The following is a 14397-nucleotide window of genomic DNA, read 5'->3' on the forward strand; positions in this document are numbered from 1 at the left end:
CTTTCCAGGCCTCTGGGTTCCAACAGCTTTCCCTGGGGTGATTCCTTTCTGCATCTCCAAAGGCCTGGGCTGAGCTGAGAGTGCTGAGATGAGGTATGCTGAGCTGCTTAGGCTATGCTATGTTGAGCTCTCTCATTTAAGCTCTAGCCGATTAACTCAAACATCCTTCATTGCAGCAGGCACGCCTCCTAACTGACTGCAGATGTAATCAGGAACAGATAAAGTTCATATGTCATCGGCTCATGTCCACAGCAGTTTAACTAGGCATCTTCACCTGGCCAAGTTGACAACTGAATCTAAATACCACTGTGGCCTTCTACAGAAGAATTGGAAATTGAGTCAGAGCAGGGTTCAGTGTCTTTCAGAAGATTAAGTGTACATTTAGAAACCTCCAACCTTAAGTTAGAGTCAAGAATTTAAGGATAAAAACTTCAAATAACTGTTAGCATAATATATATGACTCTTCCAGAAATAAATCTTATTCTTTTTTCAGTTTTAGAGAGTTCTATAGAGATGCCAATAGAGAACTTTGTCACTTACCCAGGTGTGACAAGAAAAGCAAAATTTTAACCAGCTGCTCAGGCTATTTGATTGTGGTCAGTCAATGTACAAATATTTACTGGGCTTCCACCATCTGCATGGCACTATGAGGGATAAAAAGAGAAGTCCAGGGCATAGTGGCCTTCCTGAAGAGACCTAGTGGGAGCCCCCAGTACGCCAAGTCTATCAAATAAATGCCTGCAACTACAGGAGTTAGAGGAGAGGCTCTGTTTTTTTTTCTGACATCTACCAGCTGCAAACACATGCCTTTCACCACCTATAAATCTGTTCATCCTTTAAGGTTCAGCCAAGTCAAGTCTCCTGTCCTCCAGGGAGGCTTGTCCCATTCCAGTGATCTCTGGGTTGCACGTTCAGTAGCAGCTCTCATAAAACATATAAGCTTTGGCTTGTGCTCTGCCTCCCCGACACTAGGTTAACTTCTCTTATTTGATTTTGGATGGGAGTTGATGAGCTTGAAGAAGATCCTTTCAAGTCTAATGGACTGTAGTCTGTCTCTCCTATGTAGGTGGGAATGCAACATGCAGCCGCCTTTATCTCCCTCCCTTTAGTAGGTCTATCTATACCAGGAAGGTGGCCATAAGACATTGTGGGTAATTAACTGTTCTTGATTTTTAAGTGTCTTCAGGGCAGGCATGACTTAACATCTCATATTCCATTAGCATCTTAGAATGGATTATGGCACATGAACTTGAATTTAATCACTCCAGGGAGTGACCCCAGTCTTCCCTTTCCGTTCCCTTTAAAATGAAATTGTTTCTCACTCTATCCGCCCAACTCCCTAGCTAGTTCATAAATGCTTGTCTCTGAAAGGGAAGTATGCTTTTTCACACTTGTTGTTCGGGTGTTGTTTGGGACAGTTTTTCCTTTGTGAGGAAAGAATATTAGTAAACCAGATTCTGTGGGGCCGTTCTGATTTTACCTTGCACAGGACAGAAGGAATTATCTGGCTGCTGTCCTGGATCAGGTGATGCGGACTTACCCTTGTGACATGGAGGAGGAGAAGACCATGCTGATGTTGGCCATGCTGTTGGCCAAAAAAGTGGCTGATCATACTCCGTCCTTGCTCCATGATGTCTTTCGCACTACTGTGAACTTTATCAACCAGAACCTGCTCACCTATGTGAGGAGCCTAGCCAGAAATGTAAGACCCAGTGCTCTCACCGAGTCCTCTTAGTTCTCGCTCCAAAGTCTAGCTGTTCAGCAGTGCCTGCTGCTGCACAGCTGTTTTTATTTCTTGTCCTCCTGACTCTGGGGAGCAAGCCACAAGAAGGCTGCTACAGACCTTCCTGTTCAGGAAGAATGGCTTGGTTTTGCGTTCATGAGCAAGAAGGTTATATAGTAGAAAGTGATAACAAACACCTCTTTTTGAGCTTTACAAGCTTTATTTATTTACTTATTATTTGGCATGGGCAGGCACCGGCAATTGAACCCGGGTCTCCAGCATGGCAGGCGAGAATTCTGCCACTGAGTCACCATCACACTGCCCTGTTATGTACTCATTTTTAGCCTTTCATTTAAAAATACTTTCCAACTTATGGGACAATTAGAAAAACAATATAAACCCCATAAAAAGAACTCCAGCATACCTTTACCCAACTCCCCCAGATGCCCAGAGCTATCATTTTTAATTAAAATTTTAATTTTAACATTTTGCCACATTTGCCATATCATTCATCTATCTATATCTTGGTCTATGAATCCATTTTCTGAACACCTGAGTGTAGACTTTATACATTATACATCATGCCTCTTGACACTTAATTCTGCCATGTACATTTTTGGAGAAAAAGGATATTCACTATGTATACACCTTAAGTGCAGGTATCAAGTTCAAAAATTTAAAGCTTACAATCTATATTCCAATATTTTCTAATGTTCCAATAATGTCTGTCCCTTTGAGCCATTTCTCCTCCCTTGCTAGATCCCATGTATTGCATTTAATTGTCATTGTTTCCTCACTGGCTCTTTCTTTTTAAAACTGTGGGTCCATATAGACAACACAGTCTTTTCTATCTCTACCACTCCCAAGCATACCGTTCAATGGGATTAATCACATTCACAATATTGTGGTAGCCTCACTACCTTCCATTACCAAAACTTTCCCAAACAGAAACCGTAAACCCATTATGCCTTAACCTCCTGTTCCCCTGTTCCCTGTCCCTCGCAAGTGGTACTCTAATTTCAGGCTACAATCTTGCATAGTCTCTGTTCGTTTCTTTGTAGTTACTATAGGGCTTAAATTTAACATCCTAAAAATCCATAACAAATCTCATTTGCTTTGAAACCAAGTTCAATAGTGTACATAAACTATGTTCCTGTATATGTTTATACCCGTACCTTTTTTTAGTTCGCACACATTACATGTTTATAAATTATAGATTTAAAATCAATGACTTCTCATTCAATTTTTTTTTTAAAGCACACACACCATATAGTCCATCCAGCATGTACAATCAGTGGTTTTCAGTAGTCACAGAATTGACTCATCACCACAATCAATTTTAGAACATTTTCGTTACTCCAAAAAGAAAATCCCCATGCCCCTTCCCCATATACCTCCTTATTATTGATACTTAGCATTGGAATGGTACCTTTGTTACAATTGATGGAAGAGTATTATAATATTACTGTTAACTAGAATCCGTCGTTTACATTAGGTGTTTTTTTTCCCCATATACCATCCTATTAATACCTTGTAATAGTAACATATATTTATTATAGTTCATGGAAGATATTCTTATATTTGAACTATTAAGCACCTACATTGTTCAAAAGAGGTTCACAATATTATAGAGTTCCATATTTCATCTTCACGTTTTCCTTCTAGTGACATACACAACCCTAAATTATAATCCCCTTTCAATTATAATCACGTTCAGTGCTGTTAATTACACTCCCAGAAAAGTGTTACCATCACTTGTTTCCATTTCCAAACATTTACAATCAAACCTTATTTAAAACTCTTCAGAAATTAAGTATCAGCTCCCCGTTCTCTGCTTTCATTCTATCTTCTGGTGACCTATGTTCTATATATTAACTCTGAGTTTGCTCATTATAGTTAGTTCACATTAGTGAGATTATACCATATTTGTCCATTTGTGTTTGGCTTATTACATTCAACATAATGTCCTCAAAGTTCATCCATGTTGTTGCAGGCATAAGGACTTCATTTCTTCTTAGCGCTGAACAATATTTCATGTATATATATATACATTTTGTTTATCTATTCATCAGTTGACAGATGTTTGGATTGTTTCCATCTTTTGGCAATTGTGAATAGTGCCTCTATGAACATCAGTGAGCAAATGTCTGTTTACATACCAGCTTTCAGTTCTTCTGAGTATATAACTAGTGGACTGCCAAATCATATGGCAGTTCTATACTTAGCTTCCTGAGAAACCGCCAAACTGCCTTCCACGGCACCTGTACCATATTACATTCCCACCAACAATGAATAAGTGTTGCTATTTCTCCACATCCTCTCCAACACTTGTAGTTTCCTGTTTGTGTAATAGCATCCATTTCCAGCAAATGTGTAATTTTCTGTTTTTTTTTTAAACAGTAGCCATTCTAATGATATCTCATTGTGGTTTTGATTTGCATTTCCCTAATAGCTAGTCATGTCGAGCATCTGTTCATGCGTTTTTTAGCGATTTGTATTTCCTCTTTGGAAAAATGTCTGTTCAAGTCTTTTGCCCATTTTACATTTGTATTGTCTTTTTATTGGTGCAGGATTTCTTTATAGATTCTGGATACTAAACCCTTATCAGATGTGGTTCCCAAATATTTTCTCCTGTTGAGTAGGCTGCCTTTTCACCTCTTTGACAAGGTCCTTTGAAGCACAGAAATATTTAATTTTGAGAAGGTCCCATTTATTTATTTTTTCTCTCAATGCTTATGCTTTGGGTGTAAAGTCCAAGAAACGACCACCTATCACAAGATCTTAGAGATATTTCCCTACATTTTCTTCTAGGAGTTTTATGGTCCTAGCTCCTGTATTTAGGTATTGATCCATTTTGAGTTAATTTTTCTATAAAGTGTGTATATGGTTATCTAATTCTCCTAGCATTGTTTGTTGAAGAGTTGTTCTGTCCCAGTTGACTGGACTTGGCAACCTTGTCAAAAATCAGTTGACCGTAAATGAACGGGGTCTGTTTCTGAACTCTCAATTAGGTTCCTCTGAGCAATCTATCTTTATACCACTGGCATGCTGTTTTGACCACTGTAACTTTGTAATATGCTTTAAAGTCAGGAGTTACAAGTCTTCCAACTTCATTTTCAAGATGTTTTCGGCTCTTTGGGGGCACCTTACCCTTCCAAATAAGTTTGACAGTTGTCTTTCCCATTTCTTCAAAATAGGTCTTTGGAATTTTGATTAGGATTGCATTGATTGTGAAAATCAACTTGGGTAGAATTGACTTCTTAACAATATCTAGTCTTCCAATCCAGGAACATAGAAGGTCCTTCCATTTATTCAGGTCTTCTTTGATTTGTTTTAGCCATGTTTGTAGTTTTCTGTGTACAAGATCCTTTACATTCTTGGTTAAGTTTATTTCTAGATATTTGATTCTTTTAGTTGCTATTCTGAATGGAATTTTTTTCTTGATTACTTCTTCAGACTGCTCACTACAAGTGTATAGAAACAATACTGATTTTGCCATGTTTATCTTGATACTCCCACTTTGCTGAAGTCTTTTATTAGGTCTAGTAGCTTTGTTTTAGATTTTTCATAACTTTCTAGCTATAAGATCATGTCATCTGAAAATAGTGAAAGTTTTACCTTATCCTTCTGATTTGGATACCTTTTACTTCTTTTTCTTCTCTAAGCGCTCTAGCTAGAATTTCTAGTACAATGTTGAGTAACAGTGGTAACAGTGGGTATCCCTGTCTTGTTTCCAGTCTTAGAAGAAAAGCTTTTAGTCTCATTCAGTATGTTAGCTGTGAGTATTCATATCTTTTATCATGTTGAGAAGTTTCCTTCTATTCATATCTTTAGAAGTGTTTTTATCAAGAGAGGATGCTATGTTTTTTCAAATGCCTCTTCATCAATCACGATGGTCATGTGGTTTCCCCCTTTGATTTGTTAATGTGGTATATTGATTCTGGTGTTGAACTACCCTTGCCTACCTGGAATAAAACAGACTTGATCATGGTGCCTTATTCTTTTAATGTGCTGTTGGATTCGATTTGCAAGTATTTTGTTGAGGATTTTCTGCATCTATATTCATTAGAAGTTGGTCTGTAATTTTTTTTTCTTGTAGTGTCTTTGTCTGGCTATTAGCGTGATATTGGCTTCATAGAATGAGTTAAGTAGTGTTCCTCCTCTTCAACTTTTTGCAAGTTTGAGCGGAATTGGTATTAATTCTTCTTGATAGAATTTACCTGTGAAACCACCTGGTCTTGGGCTTTTTGTTTGTTGGCAGGTTTTTGATAATTGATTCAAGCTCTTTAATTGTGATTTCTTCTAACAGTCACTGTAGTTTGTTTGTGTATAATTTAGTAAATTGTCCATTTCATCTAAGTTGTCTAGTTTGTTGGCACACAGTTGTTCACAGTATCCTCTTATGATCTCTTATTTCTGTGGGATCAGTAGTAATGTCCCCCCCCCATTCCAGATTTTATTTGCATCTTCTTTTTCTCTTTGTCAGCCTAACTTATGGTTTGTCAATTGTATTGATCCTCTCAAAGAAAGAACTTTTGATTTTGTTGATCCTCTCTAGTGTTTTTTGTTGTTGTTGCTCTCAATTTCATTTATTTCTGCTCTAATCTTTATTTCTTTCCTTCTGCTTGTTTTGGGATTAGCCTGCTGTTCGTTTTCTAGTTCCTTCAAGATGTGCTAGTTAGTTAGGCCTTTGATTTTGGTTATTCCTTCTTAATGTAGGCATTTAGGGTTATAAATTTTCCTCTTGGCACTGCCTGTGCTGCATCCCATAAGTTTTAATATGCTGTGTTCTCATTTTCATTTGTCTTGAAATATTTATTGGTTTCTCTTGCAATTTCTTCTTTGACACACTGATTAAAGGTATGTTGTTTAAGCTCCATATATTTGTGAATTCTCCATATATTTGTGAATCACTGCCTGCCAGTGATTTCCAGCTTCATTCTGTTATGCTCAGAGAAAATGCTTTGCATAATTTCAGTCTCTTTAAATATATTAAGACCTGTTTTGTTTCCCAAAATATGGTCCATTCTTGAGAATGATCCATGAGCACTTGAGAAGAACTTGTATCTTGCTGTTTGGGGTGCAAAGTTCTCTGTTTCCTAATTGATCCTTTGTCCAGATATTCTGTCTATTGATGAGAATGGTATATTGAAGTCACCAACTATTATTGCAGAGATGTCTATTATTCCCTCCAGTAGTGCTGGTGTTTTGGGATACCCTGGTTAGAGCATATATACTTATGAGGATTATTTCTTCTTAGTGGATTGCCCCTTTTATTATATAGAATGTCCTTCTTTGTCTCTTATAACAGTTTTGCATTTGAAATCTATTTTGTCCCATATAAGTACCCCCACTTTTTTCTGGATACTGTATGTTCAGAAAATCTTTTTCCAACCTTTCATTTTCAACCTATTTCTAATATTTGGTCTAAGGTGAGTCTCTGGTAGACAGCATATAGATGGAGCGTATTTTTAATCCATTCAGCCAATCTTTTTCTATTGATTGGGAGTTAAATCCATTAATGTTCAATGTTATTACTGTTAAAGGTAGTGCTTACTTCAGTCATTTTATCCTTTGACTTTTATATGTCATCTTTTTTTGTCTCTTTTTTTATCTTTTAGTTACCATTACTGATTATCTTCATTTCTGTACTCTCCTCCAAGCCTCTCTTTCCTGTCCTTTCTTTCAGCCAGCAGAACTCCCTTTAGTAGTTCTTATAGTACAGGGCTCTTATTAGCAAACTCTTCAGCTTCTGTTTACCTGTGAATATTTTGAACTGTCCCCCCCCTTTTTTTTTTAACATGGGCAGGCACCAGGAATAGAGCCCAGGTCTCTGGCATGGCAGGTGGAACTCTGCCACTGAGCCACTGAGCCACTGTGGCCCGCACAACTGTCTTTCATTTTTAAGGACAATTTTTCCAGATAAAGAGTTCTTGTCATCTATTGTGCCTTTTATTCACATACATTGTTACTTTTCTTTGCATGCTTTCACATTCTTCTTCATGCTCACCAAGTGCATTCTTCCTTCCATCACTTCTTTAACTATGATTTCTGTCATCTCCTTGAATTTGTTTAGATTGGCTAGTTTTTCCAAATTTTGTGTTTCCTCTGACGTTTTTTCCTTTCTCTGGGCCGTATCTTCCAGTTTCTTGGTTTGGCTTATAATTTTTTGCTGATAACTGGGCATCTGATTATCTTCATGAGATTATTCTGAAGGTCAGTTTCTGTCATCTAGTATTTTATTGTTGATTGGGCTTGTGTTAAGGCTCTTCTTTGACACTTGGTTTGTCAGTATTTCCCAGCCAAAATGGGGCCAGTGACTCAGTGTGTGCAGACCAGTTCCTAAGGGTCCCGGGGAGTTGGTGAGGAAAATCTTCAAAAAGCCTTTTTTCTGCCTACCCAGGGGTGTACTTTCCTGGCCTGTTCAGCAAGTGGCACTCTTTTGCAACCCACTGCCTGCAGCTCTAAGAAGGTGGGGTATTTTTAGCCCTCTGGTGAATCCACCCCTGACATAGGGCTAAACAGTGGCACAGTGGTGGTGTCTGGCATGGGACCCAGCAGTCTAGATTCACCAGCCAATGGCTTGATCAGAATTGGGCCATGCCCCCTCTGTTTTTGGGAAAGACGACTTCCATGGCTTTCCCCATCTGCAGCAGCCCAGCAAGTTACTTCCAGTTTTTCACTGCAGTTTCTCAGTATCTTCGTTCTGCTATTCCCTGGATGCTGTGCAGTATTCCCCTGCTCTCCAGAGCTCCAGAACACTTGTTTCAGTTTATGCCTGTCTACTAGCTGATTTTGGAAGAGGAGTGAGCCCTGCAACTCCCTATTCTGCCCTTCTCCCAGAAGTCTCTCTCATTACTCTTTTATGCATTTGTCTTTTAGATAATGTAGGAAGTAAAAATTGGAACTATAATCCAAAATACAGTTGAGCTTTTTATATTTATCCATGTTGTTTTGCTTATTAGACATCTTTATTTTTTCACGTGGTTTCCATATATTGTCCTTTCCTTTCAACCTGCAGAAATCTGTTCAGCGTTTAGTGATGAACTCCCTCAGCTTTTATTTATCTGGGTATATCTTAAGCTCTCCCTCATTTTTGAAAGGCGTTTATGCTGGATATAGAATTTTTGGTTGGCAATTTTTTGCTTTCAGTACTTATTAATATATCTTCTTACTGTTTTTTGTCTCCATGGTTTCAGATGAGAAACTGGTACTTATTTTATTAAGGCTGGCTTGTATGTGACATGTTCCTTCTCTCTGCACCTTACAGAATTCTCTATTTTCAGCATTCAACAGTTTGATTATAAAATGCTGTAACTTGGGCCTATGTGTTCATCTGTCATTTCCCTGATTTTCTTTAGTTCTTTGTCCATGTTTTCCTTTATCTCTTTTTTTATTAAAAAAATTAACAAAACATTTAGAAATCATTCCATTCTACATATACAATCAGTAATTCTTAATATCATCACATAGTTGCATATTCATCATTTCTTAGTACATTTGCATCAATTTAGAAAAAGAAATAAAAAGACAACAGAAAAAGAAAACGATAATAGAGAGAAAAAAAAAAACTATATGTACCATACCCCTTACCCCTTGCCTTCACCTACCACTATTTCAAACTGAATTTATTTTAACATCTGTTCCCCCTATTATTTATTTTTATTCCATATGTTCTACTCTTCTGTTGATATAGTAGCTAAATGGAGCATCAGACATAAGGTTTTCACATTCACAGAGTCTTATTGTGAAAGCTATATCATTGTTCAATCATCATCAGGAAACATGGCTACTGGAACAGAGCACTACATTTTCAGGCAATTCCCTCCAGCCTCTCCATCCTTTATCTCTTTCAACATATTTAGGACCATTTAAAAAAAATTTTGTCTGTAATGTCCCAGATCTGGTCCTCCTCATTGATGATTTCTAATGTTTTACTCTCCTCCTTTGCCTGAGCCATTGTGTCCTGTTTCTTTGCATGTTTTGTAACCTTTTTTAAACCTGGTCATTTTTTATTTTGATAGCTAATTACTGGAATTTAGACTGGATTCTGTTCCTTTAGCTTGTGTCTAGCTATTATTATGGCTGAGTTTTCCTCAATTCCCAGGAGCTAACAAACAGAAATGAAGGGGAAAAAAAAGAAAATGCCTATCCAGTCTTTGTGGATAAGTGCAAGTGCTGGCCTTCAGGGCTTATCCATACACTGTTTAGGGAATAGCTCCAGGCCAAAGTATAGGGGCTGCTGTGATCCTACCTATGCATGCATCTTTTCTTGGGCATGAATAAATGGCTATAAGAATTCCCCTAGTTACACAGTTCCAAATGTTACACAACCAGCAATCCCTTGCCCCAGCAGCTCAATCTGTCTGCTCTCCCACTGTATTTTGTAGGAGAGCTTGGTGAGCTGCCTTCTACGGGCAAGGCAAGTTCTGGGATGGCAAATCACTTAGGACCACTATTAAACAGATTAGGCCAGATATACTTACATCTTCCCAGTATGTGCACAAGGGGTACTTTGCTCCCTTCACAGTCAGAACCAGGGCTGACTCTGTGCTGAGCCAGTAAGAGGTCAGGGAGGGAACAGCCAGTGTATCACAAAATCCTACTGCTTTTAAGTAACCTTTTTCGTGATTCAGTGTTCATCTTGTTACTATAGTCCATCTCTTTTCTGAGGCTGTTTTCTCCTTCTGTCAGTTTTCTTTTTCTGAATTTTTTTAAAATTAAAAAAAAAATGACAAGAAACAAACATTCTTAACATATGATCGCTCTGTTCTACATATATAATCAGTAATTCACAATATCCTCACATAGTTGCATATTCATCATCATGATCATTTCTTAGAACATTTGCATCAATTCAGAAAAAAAAAAGACAACAGAAAAAGAAAATGAAAACAGAAAAAAAAATTATTCTGTCAGTTCTTTTGGTTGTGCAGAGCTTTTGTGGGTGGACAGAGCTCTGAAGACTCTCATGCCACCATCTTTTTTTTTTATTAATTAAAAATTTTTTTTAAACATAACATACAAAAACGAACATTCTTACTATATGATCATTCCATTCTTGGTATATAATCAGTAACCCACAATATCATCACATAGTTGTATATTCATCACCATGATCATTTCTTAAAACATTTACATCAATTCAGAAAAAGAAATAAAAAAAAAAAACTCATACATACTATACCCCTTACCCCTCCCTCTCATTGATTGCTAGGATTTCCATCTACCCAATATATTTTAGCTTTTGTTTCCCCTATTTTTTTTTTCTATACCCCTCATCCCTCCCTTTCATTGATCACTAGCATTCCAATCTACTAAATTTATTTTAACATTTGTTCCCCCTATTATTTATTTTTATTCCATGTTTCACTCATCTGTCCATACCATGGATATCAGACACAAGGTTTATACAATCACAGTCATATTGCAAAAGCTATTATTATTATACAATCATCTTCAAGAAACATGGCTACTGGAACACAGCCCTACATTTTCAGGCACTTCCCTCCAGCCTCTCCAATATACCTTAACTAAAAAGGTGATATTTATATAATGCATAAGAATAACCTCCAGGATAACCTCTCTACTCTGTTTGAAATCTCCCAGCCATTGCACTTTATTTTGTCTCATTTCTCTCTTCTCCCTTTTGGTCTAGAGGGTTTTCTCAATCCCTTGATGCTGAATCCCAGCTCATTCTAGGATTTCTGTCCCATGTTGCCAGGAAGGTCCAACCCCCCAGGAGTCATGTCCCACATAGACGGGGGAGGGCAGTGAGTTTGCTTGTTCTGTTGTCATGCCACCATCTTGAACTGACTTTATTTTTAATTCATTCTTATATGAGAGGGGAGATGAAGACTTAATAGTACTAACAAAATCATAATAATGTGTGGTATGGACACTTAGAATGTGAAAATGGCTGAGGACCTGACCTGAGCTTCCTTAGTCTGTTCTCAGCTTTATCTTCTAGCAAAAATAAATATAACTTCAACTTTTGAAAACATGCTTGCCAAGGATAATGGAGAGAGACCAAAAGGAATAGTCAGAAGAAGGGCCTTGGGGAGATTGCCTAAAACCTTCCCCAGAATAGTCCATCCCATAAAGAGTATATTAAAAGTCACAGTTCTTCACGGTACTGTCCCAGAAGACAGGCTGCACAATATTTAAGCTTGTTTCATAGTCCCAAATAAAGTTTAGTGGCTGCCACTTATCTGTGAATTTGGAAACATTAGTGAATGTTTAGGCTTGAATAACAGGTCCATAGCATTACTCGGGCTTTGTTTTAAAGAAAACAGCTAGCCTCTTAATGTTTCCTTAGTATTTACTGTCTGTCTGCTATGGCCTTCAGTCATACCGGTATTTTAGAATAGGAAAATGAATATAAATCTTATTCAGGTGTTAAACCATGCAGAGTTTTTGGAAGAGGTGAGGCCTGAATGAGTTCTTGGACAGCGTTCCCAAAAGCCTTCTAAAGGGGGAGCAGTTGGGCAGGATATCAGCAGAGATCTGTATTGGCAGTTCACCAGATACTGAGGGGCTGAAAAGTCTCAATTCCTTCTGACCTGCCAAGATGCCTCCTTATTGCATCTTAAGTGATCAGTAGATGTAAATAGCCAGGTCGCAGCACCCTGAAAGCCACCGTTTACAGTCGCCCCCATGTGGCGAAAAGGTTAGATGCAGTGACATAAGGATCGCAGGCTCCAAAGAATGTGGTTTGCACAAACTGTAGATTCACTTCTATTGACTATGGCAGTAGAGTTCTTACATACCAAATACTGATCTGTTAATTAGACTGGCTAATTCTAGCTTTTTCTCCTTTCTTGCTCTAGGAGAGGGAATAAATGGATGACTACAAACACGTGACTGGTTAAAACTTGATGTGGTGACAGCCGGAAAGCTGCCTCTGATGGAGATGAAGCCACGCTCACTTACAGAAAGTTCTTAAAGATAGGCAGTAGATTATAGCTATTTATTTCTCAATAGTTTAAAAAATTTTGAAAGCTGGTAACCCATATAGAAATTTCTAACATTAATATACTTGAAAGAAAATAACCTGCACATATTTGAATGGGTTTCATCCCATCTCCCAAATCTATCTACACATTGTGCCTTTATCTTATTTCAGCTGCATAGGTTTCCACTTACAAATTCAATTTAAAAACAGGTTGTGAGGGGTGGGCCACAGTGGCTCAGCAGGCAGAGTTCTCACCTGCCGTACCAGAAACTCAGGTTAGATTCCCAGTGCCTGCCCATGCAAAGCAAAACAAAACAAAACAAAAAACAGGTTGTAAGGCAGAAGGCAAAAACATATTAATGTTTTTTCTTTTTAAAAAAATCTTTACTGTTTAAAGTGCAGTCTGATGCACTGTCTTACAGCCAGCAATATCCTATTTGAAGAGAGCCAAGGACTGGAGAAGAAATGCACAAATACTTACAAATGAGAAATTCCACTGAAAATAGAGGAAACACCTTAATACTAAGGAAGTGATCTTTTTTAAAAACCAAATGCATTAAAAATTCTGGGCTAAGCTGCCGTGCTCAAATAACAGAAAAATCAGGCCTCAAAATATACAGGTCTGATTTTTTTCAACTTGATTCCCTTTTATCTGAGTCAGGAAGAACCACAGGCAATTGAAAAGGGTGAAGGTGATTTCAGGGCCCATGTCAACCATTATTTCCAAAATCAGGTGACTAAATGTACTTTTCATTTGTAAGAAGTAGAATACACTGATAAGAGTTTTAAGCTGTTGGGGATACCTGAAGTTACTGCCTATACCCTGTAAGGTGACTTATTAGTCTTCTGTTTTCAATTTCCAGTCATATCTCTCAGCTCATCCAGGCCTAAGAAGCCACACATGGTGAAAACAGGTTTCTAGGCTGATAAGATGAAAGAGCAGTTAAACTTTTTAGAATTCAGCAGTTTGAGCTGGTTGCCTTCTCTAGGGCCACAGAATACAGGTAATAGCAAAAGGAAGATCACTTCAGTGGCAACAAAACGAACAGATGCAAGCTCTAGGTTTAGAAATAACGTAACACTGGTGTGTTGCCGGCTGTCAGCTGTTTCCTAGGATGCAGTTTACAAGCATGACAGTGGATGCTGGGTCCATCGTCCACACTACCCTTTTGCTCCAACGATGCTCCAGGTGCAGCTCTTCTTACTGTGAACATGATGCTTTGGGGAAACATAGAAACAAGAATAATGACAGTACCAATAAATCATTTACTATTACCAAAAAAACTTCTCTGTTCCTTGAGCATTAAATTCATCAAAGAGAAACAACTCTACATCATTCTGCATTAAATGTACACCATGCTAGGGGCTCAATCTGCAATAGATTAAACATTCTAAAAGCGAATTAGATACATTGCTGTGCACTATGAAGGTCTTTTTGAAATAAATCTTCCAGTAATGCTATTACAGTGTATATTTTGAACTGAATTAAAAAAAATGATTACTATCACAATGGAAACAAACTGAATCACACATACATACATACAGCTCATGCATTACATACAATAGTCAGTACAAATTCTCACTAGCGGAATCTATTTCTTCCACAAAGGAACAATTTAAATACAAGCACTCTCGGTGCACAGGTGGTTTGGTGGTAGAATGCTCACCTGCTGTGCAGGAGACCCAGGTTTGATTCCTGGCCCTGTACCCCCCCCCCAAA

General features: G+C 37.9%; 1 protein-coding gene across 7 annotated transcripts in view; it reads left to right on the forward strand.

Moving 5' to 3' along the window:
- The window catches only part of BID (BH3 interacting domain death agonist), a 98670-nt gene extending 84709 nt beyond the window's left edge, over nucleotides 1-13961 (forward strand). For all 7 annotated transcript variants that reach the window (XM_077169563.1, XM_077169568.1, XM_077169564.1 and 4 more), the window contains 2 exons: nucleotides 1490-1702; nucleotides 12553-13961. In XM_077169563.1, coding sequence (XP_077025678.1) covers nucleotides 1490-1702; nucleotides 12553-12564 — 225 coding nt within the window. In that variant the 3' untranslated portion in view covers nucleotides 12565-13961. The remainder of the gene's footprint in view (nucleotides 1-1489; nucleotides 1703-12552) is intronic.
- The last annotated feature ends 436 nt before the right edge of the window (nucleotides 13962-14397 follow it).

Source organism: Tamandua tetradactyla, chromosome 7, assembly GCF_023851605.1.
Source record: "Tamandua tetradactyla isolate mTamTet1 chromosome 7, mTamTet1.pri, whole genome shotgun sequence".
NCBI lineage: Eukaryota > Metazoa > Chordata > Mammalia > Pilosa > Myrmecophagidae > Tamandua > Tamandua tetradactyla.